Source organism: Podarcis raffonei, chromosome 16, assembly GCF_027172205.1.
Source record: "Podarcis raffonei isolate rPodRaf1 chromosome 16, rPodRaf1.pri, whole genome shotgun sequence".
Taxonomy (NCBI): domain Eukaryota; kingdom Metazoa; phylum Chordata; class Lepidosauria; order Squamata; family Lacertidae; genus Podarcis; species Podarcis raffonei.
Genome location: NC_070617.1, coordinates 35,743,392 through 35,757,145, shown reverse-complemented (window position 1 = coordinate 35,757,145; position 13,754 = coordinate 35,743,392). Strand labels below are relative to the sequence as shown.

General features: G+C 46.8%; 1 protein-coding gene across 1 annotated transcript; it reads left to right on the top strand.

The window, feature by feature from the left end:
* The first annotated feature begins 9,366 nt into the window (after positions 1-9,366).
* On the top strand, positions 9,367-13,045 carry FZD10 (frizzled class receptor 10). The gene has a single exon (XM_053368859.1). It carries the CDS (start codon positions 10,067-10,069, stop codon positions 11,828-11,830), a length of 1,764 nt encoding a protein of 587 aa, XP_053224834.1. The 5' UTR covers positions 9,367-10,066; the 3' UTR covers positions 11,831-13,045.
* Positions 13,046-13,754: the final 709 nt, after the last annotated feature.

The window sequence follows — 13,754 nt, the reverse complement described above, 5'->3', positions numbered from 1 at the left end:
GGAAAAAGAGCCCAGGGAAAAGACAGGCATAAAATTCTTTCCCAATTCTCCATAACATTTGCCAGAGGGGGGCCGGAGACCAGCCAGGGCCGAGCAGCAGGGGTGCCTGCCTGCTCCATACAAATTCCACACGCAGGGGGTAAGAGAGAGAGGAAAAATAGGGGGCTGAAAAAATAAAATATCTTTTCAGCTGGAGCCATCAAAAGAGCCTTTTCATTTATTAGTTACAGGGTTCTTTTCCAGTTGCTGATTTCTCATCGTCTTTCTGTCCTTTGGTCGGTCGGTCTGTCATCCTTTCTTCCACTCTAACATCATGTTCTATTTACTAGGTTTCTGTGTCTTTTTCCACCTCCTCCTCTTCCTCCTCCTCAGTGCACACTCCTTTAAATGGAAGCCAATCCGAGCAAGTTGTTTGTGCTGCTGCTTTTTTCTCGCCTGAAATTTGCAGAAACTTGGTGGGAGGGAGAAAGAGAGAAGGAAGGATCTAAAGAGGAGATGGAAATGTTAGCTCTAATAAACACCATCCTGAGAACAGCCCAGTTTCAAACGAGGGGGGGAAGATCAGTTAAAAGACAGCACTCTGGCAAAGGATTGGATCCTGTGAATATTTCACATATTCCCCATTAGCTTTCAGGGGGGGGCAACCCATCCCCCAAGAAGCCTCATAGAAGAATAGAGATTGTCCATAGTTAGAAAAAAATGGTAAGCAATCTCCGTCTTGATATATGGGGGGGCGGAACCCATTTTGCTATTCTTTTAATTTTAATTGAGTTTTTATTTAATAAGCAATTTTGGGTATTCTGGTGGTGGCTGCAGCATACCGGGGCACGCTGTACATGTTTGACTTGAGTGTCATTTGGATTTCGCTTCAAAAAGGGGAGAGGGGCTCTTCTGAATGCTTCCCATCCACTGTTCCACCACCCCCAGCTGAGCCGAGTGGAGGAAGATTCAGGGCGCATACCAATTCTAAGGAAAACACGCCTCGCTTAACAAAGAAGAGAAATTCTTCATTAATCCACTCCAATGCAGAATCCTTCCTTACCGAATCACCAAATGGTGGCCTAGCTTCCCTGATGATCCCCCCGGCTTAAAAATAAAAATTAAAGGTCCTCAAATAAATCTCAAAAGCGTCCACAGAAAGGGATCAACAAAGGGTGCATGGCACATGTTTATTCAGTACACTGGGAAGGACAATGTTGTCCCCTCACCCATGGCTCACTCTGGGACAATCTGCAAAGATGCAGAATAGAAGACACCTAACTCATGGAAACAATTCTAAACTATTTACAAAAGTACTTAATGTTTGACTATATTATTTCCACCTTAGATGCACGGGTGTTTCTTGTGGGTGGGGGGTATATCGGGAGTGTTTGCTATATTTATGTTTGCAAATTGAAAAACAAAAGTTAAGAAGTGGAAGCTAGGAGAAAGGTGCTTCTAGTTCCCGACTATTGCTATTTTCAGATCAGATTCAGCCACATACCAGCAATTCTGGTTGCAGAATTTGGTGAAACAAACCCTCTTCTCCTCCCCTACACTAGACTTCTCACGATTAAGGAAAGTAGTGGGGAAACGCATTGGAAAGCAAGGCATAATAATTGCAGGGGGCACCACTGGGATTAAATTTACGGCATGTAATGCCTTAGGAGAGAATATTATGAAAATGATGTATAGGTGGTACATGACCTCAGTCAAGCTTGCAAAAATCTATCATTTGCCCGATAACAAATGTTGGAAATGTAAAGAAAATGAAGGTACATTCTTTCACCTTTGGTGGACGTGCCCTAGGATTAAGGCCTTCTGGGAAATGATATACAATGAGTTGAAAAAGGTATTTAAATATACCTTCTTGAAGAAACCAGAGGCCTTTCTCCTGGGCATGGTCGGCCAATTGGTGTCAAAGAACGATAGAATGTTTTTTATGTATGCCACAACAGCAGCAAGAATACTCCTCACAAAGTATTGGAAGACGCAAGATTTACCCACTCTGGAAGAATGGCAGATGAAACTGATTGACTGTATGGGATTGGCAGAAATGACTGGCAGAATCCGTGACCAGGGAGAAGAGTCGGCAGAAGAAGATTGGAAAAAATTTAAGGACTACTTACAGAAATATTGTAAAATTATGGAATGTTGAATGATGCTGGATTGAAATTGAGTGGTTTCTAGCTGTAATGGTATAAAGGAACATGAAAAAATGGTTGGATAGAAAACAAGGTGTTTTTATAAGCTGTAATGCTTTGAGTTAAGGATTTGCTGAACAAATAATTTGAAATGGAATACAAGAAGGGGAGGTATGAGGAGGTCAGAGAAATATGTTATTGAAAACTACGTATTATGAACTATATGTCTTTTTAATTTTTTTGTTTGTTTTTTGTTTGCATAAAAAATTGAAAACTTTAATAAATATCTTTTTAAAAAATTATAATAATTGCAGGGGGCAATGCCATCTCATCTTGCTGCCAGCGAATCAGAATGAATGCTCGATAAACCAGTCCTCGTGTCTAACCTCCCTAGAAGCTCATGAAAGCAAATCAGGGACATCAATAAGGAGACTGTCTGGAAGCGACCATATTGAAAACCAGGGTCCTTTAAACCAATCTAGCCTTTTCCACAAGAGCTACTGAATCTACCGAGAGACCATTCAGGAAGCAAGCCAGTGTTTAAATTATAGATGATTATGTTGTTGTTGTTGTTGTTTAGTCGTTGTGTCCGACTCTTCGTGACCCCATGGACCAGAGCACGCCAGGCACTTATGTCTTCCACTGCCTCCCGCAGTTTGGTCAAACATGCTGGTAGCTTCGAGAACACTGTCCAACAATCTCATCCTCTGTCGTCCCCTTCTCCTTGTGCCCTCCATCTTTCCCAACATCAGGGTCTTTTCCAGGGAGTCTTCTCTTCACATGAGGTGGCCAAAGTATTGGAGCCTCAGCTTCAGGACCTGTCCTTCCAGTGAGCACTCAGGGCTGATTTCCTTCAGAATGGAGAGGTTTGATCTTCTTGCAGTCCATGGGACTCTCATGAGTCTCCTCCAGCACCATAATTCAAAAGCATCCATTCTTCAGCAATCAGCCTTCTTTATGGTCCAGCTCTCACTTCCATACATCACTACTGGGAAAACCATAGCTTGAACTATACGGACCTTTGTTGGCAAGGGGATGTCTCTACTTTTTAAGTAGATTATAAATAGATTAAGTAGATTATTAAGTAGGTGATTATATCTATATATTAAACCACTATTCATGCAGAAATACTGCCTTCATTTTCAGGAGATTTGTTTGCTTGGGAACATAAGAGCCTGCTGGATCAGGCCAATGGTCCATCTAGTGTAGCATCCTGCCAGCAGGATCCAAGCACAAGAGCCCTCTCCCCTCCTGTAGTTTCCAGCAGAGAAGCACTGCTGCCTCCAACTATTTTTATAGACATATGTTCCATTGGAATTTGACGCTTGCAGGTCTCCATAGCAGGGGTAGCCAACGTGTGCCCTCCAGGTGATGCTGAACTGCCACTCCGATCACCCCTCGCCATTGATCCTGCTGGCTTAGGGCTACTGGGAGTTGAAGTCCAACAGCACTGGGAGGGCCAAAGGTTCCCCATCCTCATTTTATAGACTAAAAATGTCCAGCTGCTATTGAAGCAAACAGAGATGTTGAGGCAAACTTGTTTGGATGGTGCTTCTTCCGGAAAACACCCGGGCGTTTGCATAGGAGTGGGGATGTTTTTGAGTCCCATGGAACCATTCAGCAGCAAAACGTTAGTAGCTGCCTGATAAAAGCTTCTTTCATGCTCAAAGCTCACACACAACTTTAGCAATGTAAGGTAGTTCAGCACAAGAGATCACCCTAAGTTGTATCTGTGCCTTCTCTTTTCCCATTTGAGCAATACCTTCTCTTTTTCTTTCTTTTCTCTTCTTTTCAAAAAAAAATAAAATCAATGCAGTTGAGTCTCTCTTTCCACCACTTTGGCAGATCAATTTGTAATGGCAGATTGTTAGAGATACAGAGCCGAAGAAACATAAGGAATGAATGTTCAAGCAAGGAAGCGAACTGTGTGTGCTTGTGCGTGATTCTGACTGGGGATATTGTACCATTCCACAAAGGGTGTCTGCACAAAAGAGCCCAGCTCTGAAGTCCGTGTCAAAGTGGGACAATTGACTAAGGGCAGCTGGGCACTCAGCATTTGCCGCAGAAAACACCGACGTTACACCGACGTTTCACGCAGCAAACATAACCATATGGACATTGCACCTGCAGCTTTAAACATCTACCTGGGAAACAGTGAGGTGGCAAACCTGCCATGAGGCTGAACAACTTCATCTACAGGGAGGGACTAGCCAGAGATGGAATGACCTGGGGAGGGAATAGAAATAAAATAGGAAGAGGGTTCTAAGTGGGGAATCCACAGCCCTTGACTAGTTTTTCCAGTTTAAAAATTTGGAAAATGCCCCTCACCAGCCCTATTTTGTCACCTCCTTGAGTTCTTGCTTCTTTTATCTGGATCTATGTCATGGGTAGGCAAACTAAGGCCGGGGGGCTGGATCCGGTCCAATTGCCTTCTAAATCCGGCCCATGGGAATCAGCGTGTTTTTACATGAGCAGAATGTGTGCTTTTATTTAAAATGCATCTCTGGATTATTTGTGGGGCCTGCCTGGTGTTTTTACACGAGTAGAATATGTGCTTTTATTTAAAATGCATCTCTGGGTTATTTGGGGGTTCATTTTTTTATTTTATTTTCCAAAATATAGTCCGGTCCCCCACAAGGTTTGAGGGACAGTGGACCAGCCCCTGCTGGAAAAGTTTGCTGACCCCTGGACTCTATATCCTTGAATTCTGATCATGTGTACCCAGAGGGAGGCTGGAAAGGGGTATATGAGCAATTGATTGCTCTGCCCATTTTTTGACTCTGGCCCCGCCCACCACTGGCTTGTGCTCCCACCAGCACCAGAAAGTTCCTCTGAAGGGAATGTGGCCCTCAGATAGAAAAAAGATTCCCTGCTCCTGATCTGCATTAGAGAATTATAACTCACCCATGGGGCCTAAAAAAGACCTCCTAACCTGTTGCGCTGCACCGTTTCAAGATTTGCGTGTGACATCTATGTGTGATGTTTTTGCAGCAAGAAATGTTAGTGTAGTACACGCACAACCCACCCCCCACCCCCATGGCAATCTGAATTTGTGCTGAAGCCTCCAGTCATTGTGGGGTTTGCTGTCACAGTCACACTCTAATGATGCAACCCTAGGTTCCCAGTTGAGCTCAGTGGGCTTTACGTCTGTGTAGACATGCACAGTATTGCACAGTTAAAGGTAAAGGGACCCCTAACCAGTCGTGGCCGACTCTGGGGTTGCGGTGCTCATCTCGCTTTATTGGCCGAGGGAGCCGGCGTACAGCTTCCAGGTCATGTGGCCAGCATGACTAAGCCGCTTCTGGCAAACCAGAGCAGTGCATGGAAACACCATTTACCTTCCCGCTGGAGCAGTACCTATTTATCTACTTGCACTTTGACGTGCTTTCGAACTGCTAGGTTGGCAGGAGCAGGGACCGAGCAACGGGAGCTCACCCCGTCATGGGGATTCGAACCGCCGACCTTCTGATTGGCAAGTCCTAGGCTCTGTGGCTTAACCCACAGCACCACCCGCGTCCCTTGCACTGTTAGTCTCAAGCAATTGGGGCAGCAGTAACACTCCCAGGTAACATGCAGAGGAAAATACATTTGCACTGCAATCTTATGCATCTTTACTCAGATGTAACTGGCAATGAGTTCAGTGGGGCTCATTCCCAGGTCAGTATCCCTAGAATTGCAGCCTAAATCTCTTCCAGGGTGGAGAAAACCAGCCCTCCTGTACCTTACAGCTTACTGGGAGGGAATTTTCCACTTTGCCGCATGATATTTTAGGGGATTTAACTTAAAGTCCCATAAGCCTCGTGTGGTTCTGTTTCTGACTTTTGGTCTCTGTATGAAAGATGCTTTTGGCTCTCAGCTCACAATCAAAGCTTACATTTTGTAAACAGATGGGGCTGAAGACTCCCGGCCAACTGGATTTTTACAAGCTTCTCAGCCAGACATTTATGGCCCTGGCAATAAAATGCGCCCAACTCAATCCCCTTTTGAGCAACCACCCCCACCTCTCTTCAAGATCATCCTTCTCCTCGCCTTCCCTCCACCCCCACCCCAAAATATAAGAATTCTAAGAGGGGCTTAATTTAACACACGCTGGGCTTAGCTGTAGAGCTTGTTCCAAAACCTGTTTTCAGAGCATCTGAATTAGTGAGAACGGATAGGAGTTTCTTGTGAATGTATGAAGTCGTTTCCCCCCCCCCCCCCTTTAACCAATTTGCAAGCAACACATTCAAACTTATCTGAGGCGCCGGCAGATGGAAATGCTTCAGTCCTTTGGCAAGGGTGTGATTTTGATCCAGAATTAACCCCAAGCATCTCATATTTTGGAAAGAAAGTCCATTATTAGAAGTGCTTCATTTGAGACAAGGTTTGCAAGGACTGGACCTGTTTTACAGTGGCTGAGTTAAGTCCTGGAATGTAAAACAAGGTTGAGGACGCCCAGAGTACATTTCCTACTCACTCAGGCAGCACCTCTCACTTCAGAACTTATTAGGAAATCAGATTGTGCCCCGTAGCCCTAAAGTTGCATGTGCTATTGGTTTCTAGCCTCGACACTGGGACTCACCTGATGCAACTTTGTAGTTAAGAAGTGACTGCTTTGGATTTCATCTTCACTAGGATAGAGAACTCCCTGAGCTACTTGCACCCAGCTTCAACATTCTCATCTGCAATATGGGAATAATAATTGTCACCTCCCTTATATGGTCGTTGTAGGCACTGGAAAAAGGTTGTGCATGTTATATCAACTGCCTTGTTTTTGTAACTCAGTCTTCTCAGGTATGGAGTGGTTGTTTTTAATATGCTATTAATTGTGATATTACATCAAGATTTTTTTCAAGGTCATCTACAAAATCTCTTCAAAAGACAAAACAGAAACAGTGATTGATCAAGAGCAGGGCACTAGTGACAGGGCCTTTGCCGTGATAGCCTCATACTTGTGATATATGTTTCAGCTTCATTCCGTTTTTTAAACAGGACTTGAAAAGCCATTAATTTTGACCTAAGTTTGCTGAGAGGTTGTGCTTAATTTTTTATATATACAGCAGCTGGTTCTAAAATTGCCTCTTCCAAATGGTTAAATTTGGTTTGTATTGAATGCTGTACCAGGCTGTGAAATGGTTTTTAAACAGATGCTTTAATAGCTTCTGTTTTATTGGGAATAGACTGCTTCCATTTTATGCTTTATTTCTGCATGTGAGTCACTTGGGGGGGAGGAGTTTTGCCCTGAAAGGGGACATCAAATGTGTGTGTGTGTGTGTGTGTGTGTGTGTAATCTCTTTTTAAAATCCTTAGAACCCCCCTGCAAAAAAGGCCAGTAATATTGACCCCATATTGCAGAATGGGAATACTGAGGCCGAGAGAGAGAGATTGGCTTGCCTCAGTCCACAAAGTGAGTTTCTGTCTGATGATATTTGAACTAGAGGCTTCCTGCCCGACAGTCTCTCCTATACTCCAGTAGCCTTCACAGGGGGTAATTATGGAGAAAGTCATTGATTTTGTTCATTTCACACAAACCATCCTCATGTCGCACTGAAACAAAGCCTAAGGACCTGGAACCACACTAAGCCGATAAGCACAGAGAGTGCTTTTGTGCCCATGTCCTGCTTATGGGCTTCCCAGAGGCTTCAGGTTGGCACCTGTGAGTTCTGGACTAGATGGGCCATTGCTCCGATACAGGAAATAGACCCTTTTTATGTTGTATGCCTCACCATGCTTCACTCCCCACTGAGATCTCCCCTGTGTCAGATTTTAGACTGTATTCTCCTTGGGGCACAGACCTTCTTCAAAGTGCCCTACCCACTGATAGCACTCTATCCCTAATTAGATTAACAAGATAATAATAGAATATAGCAAACTCTACATCCTTAAGTAGCCAAAGCAGTACCACACATAGAACTGTGGGAGTGGGGATTCCAAAGTTTGCAGAAGTACAAAGGGGGAGGGGGGACAATTGATGGGTGGGGAAATACCCCCAGATGTGGACTGAGTATGTTCAGTGGCTACAGAAGGCTGGGAGAGAGGATGAAAACCCGGCAGGCTGGAATGGAGTAGCCTGAAAAGGGTCCTGGCTGGCCACGAGCGCCCCACACAGCAACCAGGTCTCATTTGTAAAAGAATAAAAATAAAACGATAATAACCTCAAGGAACAATTGTGTGCTGTCCCAAAGCTTGCCTTCTGCATTTACCAAAATAAGTTTGATTTCCTCCCCAATCGGTTTTAAAAATTAAGAAAAGTTAAGAGAGCAGCATCTTTTAGAGGTGGCATAGGTGTTCGAGAGAAGAATTGCCCACTCAGCCACGAAAATCCCCGGAAGCCTGTTGGCCAGTCACTACCTCTCAGCCTACCCTACCTCAAAAGAATGTTGTATGGATAAAAGGGTGCGCGAGAGAACCATGCACCCCCTTTCGAACTCCGTCGAACAACAAAATATGACTCTGAGGTTTCAAAAGCAACTTAAAAAACCCCAACCAGAAACTTGTTTGTTAGAACAAATGAGGAGGAACAGACGACTAGGCGGGGAGGAGAGGCAGACAGAGTATGAAAAGTTTCGAGAGATCGATGGTGGGCGAGATGTTTAAGAGAGGAGAGACGAAAAAGAAACTTTAAAAACATCGGCACTGATCGAGGGAGGACCTCCAGGGTCTTTCCAGCGGTTCTCCCCCCGCGCACCCCGCTTTTCTTTTGAAAGGCGTTCCGAATGATTGGAAAGTAATCACCGTGTCAGTTTCACCTTTTCTCATGCAAAGTGAGTGTCGCAGGGAAGGCGGATCCTAGGCTGTGTGTGTGTGGTGTGTGTGCGCGCGTGAGAGAGAGAGAGTATCCTGGGCTGTAAACGCCTCCTCCAAACACAGCTGCTGCAAACCCCAGGAGTTAGCCTTCTGAGAAAGGGAGAGAGAGAGCGCTTTTACGCACGCATCTCTGCGCCCCGCCGACCTCTCGCTTTGGGTGGAAGAGGGGGAAATATCCGACCCAGGGACGGTGCGCGTGTATTGCGGAAGGAGGTTCGGTGCGCTCCCCCCGCCGACAAGCTCTCCTCGCCACGGCGCTTCAGAGCTCGCCTTCTCGTTGCAATCGGATCTGCCTCCTCCCGCCTCTCGTCGGCGCGCAAAGCCCGCCTCCTGGGGGAAGGAGGGAGGGGAGCGAGCGAGCGAAAAGTGTGGAGAGGTGGGATCGTCCGAGGCACAAATCGGAGAGAGAGAGAGAGAGAGAGAGAGAGAGAGAGAGAGAGAGAGAGAGAGAGAGAGAGAAGCTACAAACCGAGGAGAAAAAGGAGCTTCCACGCCGCTTTGGGGACATGTGTGCGCTGGAGGTGCAGTGATCGCTGGGATTTCCCCTTTTTTCCCTTTCCGTTTGAACAAGGAACTTTGCAAGGAAGGGGGCACCCACCGTTCCTGCGATCGTGGTCGGAGGAGATGGAGGAAAGAGCGCCTGTCGCCAAGAGACCCCTTGCAAGGACTTAAAAAGAAACGGCAAGCCCCCGCAACTTAAGCTTTCTCTCCTTGGTGCAGTAAGTTTGGTTGCGGAGGAGGTGGGGAGGGCTGAAACGGCGAGAGGGTCCTTCTCTCCCGAGTCTCCTTCTCCCCGGCGCCACCACCGCTTTTGCCCTGTGGAGTTTGGAAACTGACCACGATGGACTTTGGCCGGAAGACCTCCGCTGTTCGGATGCGAAGCTCTTAACCGGAGTTGAAAGGAGCTATTTCGCTTTCTTTTGGGGTGGGAGGGTGAGAAGGGGCTGCTATGCTGCTGCCCCACGTCGAGTGGATCGGGCCTGTCCCCTTCTGGGGGGGCTCCTGGCGAAAGTTGGGAGCGACGGTGGCCGGGGAAGGGGCTTCGGAAGAGCTGGTTTGACACCAGCCGCCGCCGCCAACAGAAGTAGCCTTCTTCCAGGCATTTTCGAGACGCGGGAGCCAGGAGCGCGGTGGGTCGTGGCGCAGCGTCGGCCAGCATGGGCGCAGCGCGGAGGAACTCCCGTCGGACTCTGGGCATTATCTTGCACCTGGTCTGCTCCTGCTTCGGCATCAGCTCCATCGACATCGACCGGGCCGGGGACGGGAGGTGCCAGCCCATCGAGATCCCCATGTGCAAGGACATCGGCTACAACATGACTCGAATGCCCAACCTGATGGGGCACGAGGACCAGCGTGAAGCAGCCATTCAGCTCCACGAGTTTGCCCCCCTAGTGGAGTACGGCTGCCACGGGCACCTCAAGTTCTTCCTCTGCTCCCTCTACGCCCCCATGTGCACGGAGCAGGTCTCCACGCCCATCCCCGCTTGCCGGGTGATGTGTGAGCAGGCCCGCTTCAAGTGCTCGCCCATCATGGAACAGTTCACCTTCAAGTGGCCCGACTCCCTGGACTGCAGCAAGCTGCCCAACAAGAACGACCCCAACTACCTATGCATGGAAGCACCCAACAACGGCTCCGAGGAGCCCCCCAGGGGCTCCAGCATCCTGCCCCCCATGTTCCGGCCCCAGAGGCCCCAGAGTGCCAGCCACGACTTGCAGCAGCAGCACAAGGACGGCCTGGGGAGGGCCACTTGCGAGAACCCCGGCAAGTTCCACCACGTGGAGAAGAGCGCTTCCTGCGCCCCACTCTGCACCGCCGGGGTCGACGTCTACTGGAGCCGCCATGACAAGCAGTTTGCCGTCATCTGGATCGCTGTCTGGTCCATCCTCTGCTTCTTCTCCAGCGCTTTCACCGTCCTCACCTTCTTGATAGACCCCCAACGCTTCAAGTATCCCGAAAGGCCCATCATCTTCTTGTCCATGTGCTACTGCGTCTACTCGGTGGGGTACATCATCCGCCTCTTCTCTGGTGCCGAGAGCATTGCCTGCGACCGCGACAGTGGGCAGCTCTACGTCATCCAGGAGGGCTTGGAGAGCACAGGGTGCACTCTTGTCTTCCTTGTGCTCTATTACTTTGGCATGGCCAGCTCCTTGTGGTGGGTGATATTGACACTGACTTGGTTCCTGGCCGCTGGGAAGAAATGGGGCCACGAGGCCATTGAAGCCAACAGTAGCTACTTCCACTTGGCGGCCTGGGCCATCCCGGCCGTGAAGACTATCATGATCTTGGTGATGCGGAGGGTGGCTGGGGATGAGCTGACAGGCTTATGCTACGTGGGGAGCATGGATGTGAATGCCTTGACCGGATTTGTGCTGGTCCCTCTGGCTTGCTACCTAATCATAGGCACTTCCTTCATCCTCTCTGGCTTTGTAGCTCTGTTCCACATCAGGAGGGTGATGAAAACTGGTGGGGAAAACACGGACAAGCTGGAGAAACTCATGGTCAGGATCGGGGTCTTCTCGGTCTTGTATACAGTGCCAGCTACTTGTGTCATTGCTTGCTATTTTTATGAGAGGCTGAACATGGATTACTGGAAGGTCTTGGCCATGCAACAGAAGTGCAAGGTGAACAACCAGACCAAACACCTGGACTGCTCAATGAGCCACTCTATCCCAGTGGTGGAGATTTTCATGGTCAAAGTCTTCATGTTGCTGGTTGTGGGGATTACCAGCGGCATGTGGATCTGGACCTCCAAGACCTTCCAGTCCTGGCAAAGCGTTTGCAGCCGGAGGCTAAAGAAGAGGACTCGGAGAAAACCAGCCAGCGTGATTGCAAGTAGCGGACTTTACAAGAAGCCCCAGCACTTGCCCAAAGCCCACCATGCAAAATACGAGTCGGCTTTGCAACCCCCTACCTGTGTGTGAGCGGAATGTATAATAATAATAGTAGTAGTAGTAGTAGTAGTAGTAGTAATTTAAAAAAAGAACAGCCATGGAGTGACCCTATTTTGAAAGACTCACATGCACTCACAATAGTGCTCAGAACTAAAGATTAACAATAATAAGGAATAAAAAATTTCTTTTTAACAGTGCTATTGTCAGATAGACAAAATAGCCAGTGAAGGGGTAAAACTGAAATGTTTAAAGGCAAGATATGGGGGATAAAACAAGGGTGAACATGCTTAGGGAAAAGTTTTTAGTGCAAGGAAAACTGACGGCCCCTTATTTAAAAAGAAAACTGATTTGTTTTTAATGGTTTGGTTTTTTCCAGCCCTCCTGAGTTAAAAGCCATGTGTAATGATTTGTATGTATACTGAAAATTCGTTTGCGTTTAGATTTCTAACCAGGTAGAGTTAGAATGGTTTTTTGTTTTTTGGGGTTTTTTTTAAGAGCTTGAAGGAGAATTGTCTCCTTTTAGGTAACCAGCCCTTTGAGAGTAGCTTTTGTTCAATCGGCACATTGTCTTTTGAAAACAACTTCTGTTCTAACTTTTAAGAAATCCTTTTACCAAACGCTTCTCATCCCACCTACTAGGCATGGAGTTTCTAAAAACAGGTTCAATGCGAAAAGCTCACCCCTGCTCAGTTGCTTTAAAAAGTCCTCTGTCTGACCCAAACTTAGTAAAAAATTATGTGCAATACAGGTTCCTACCCCCGCTGCCACACACACAAAATCCTTGCCAGGACATGAAAGGAGAAACAAGTATTTTGCTGTACATAAAGGCAACAAAAGCGATCTCTAAACAAAAGAACGAAGGGGTCTAGTCCTTAGAAACCCTTTAGTGTTACTTTTTTGTGGCTTTTTAATGGAAATCAGACACGTTTGGACTGATTTGTGGAAAAAGAAAAAGTGGGGAGGGTATCAATTGCAAAGGATCCAGAAGGGCTTATTGACTCTTTCTATTGTTAAACAAATTTAGATGCTGAATAGATCAAGAAGCACTAGATTATTTTTTATTTTGTCTCTTTGTTGCATATGAGAGGCATAAACTTATTTGTGGTGTGTGCGCGTGTATCGGAGAGAGAGGTGGAGAAAGTGGATGTATATATTATATATATATTTGTAATATACAATTATTTTTTATGCTCTGTTATTTTATTAAATAATAATAATAAAATGTGGCCTTTAGTTTGATGATAATGTGTGTCCTTAGTATTCTGTATTGGTGGGGTTTTGCAGCAAATAAAAGAGGTTCGCGGGGGGGGGGGTGTTGCGAACACTATTTAATGTGAAGAGATGCTTCAAAGTGACCATGTTAATTTATCTCATTCAAGGCCCAGTTGTGCTAGGGGAACATTTTATTTCCCAAACACCAAATTCTTTCCTCCTCTTGCTCCTTCCCCAAGACATGCATTGCTAGGGTCTGTAAGGAACTAGGTTATGTGAAGGGACCATTCCGGTTGTAAGTCCTCAAGGATTTGGGAATGGAGGCAATTCTAAGTGCAGAGATGGTACCCTACAGATGTTGGTAGACTACAGCTCCTATCAGCCCTAGCCTGTGGCCAGTGGCCAGGGATAATGATGGGAATTGTGGTTCACCAACACCCGGCGTGCTCCACATTGGCCATCCCTAGTGTGGTGTTTAAAGCCGTGGTTTCCAAACTGAATGGACTATCAGAAGCTTGCCAGAGGTTTCTAAATGCAAAGACTGACCATTGTGCAAACACCTCCATTGCTACCCATCTTTCCCTTCAGTGTTCAGCCACAGGTGAATCTTGGGGACACCTCAAGCCACTGATCTGCGTCTTAGGAACATGGGAAGCTTCCTTATGTTGAGCTGGAATATTAATCTGTCTTGCTCAACATGGTTCACATGGACTGGCAGGGCTCTCCAGGGCTTCAGGTAGGA

Coding starts and splice junctions, on each gene's coding strand:
- FZD10 (XM_053368859.1), top strand. CDS start 10,067: ATGGGCGCAGCGCGGAGGAACTCCCGTCGGACTCTGGGCATTATCTTG.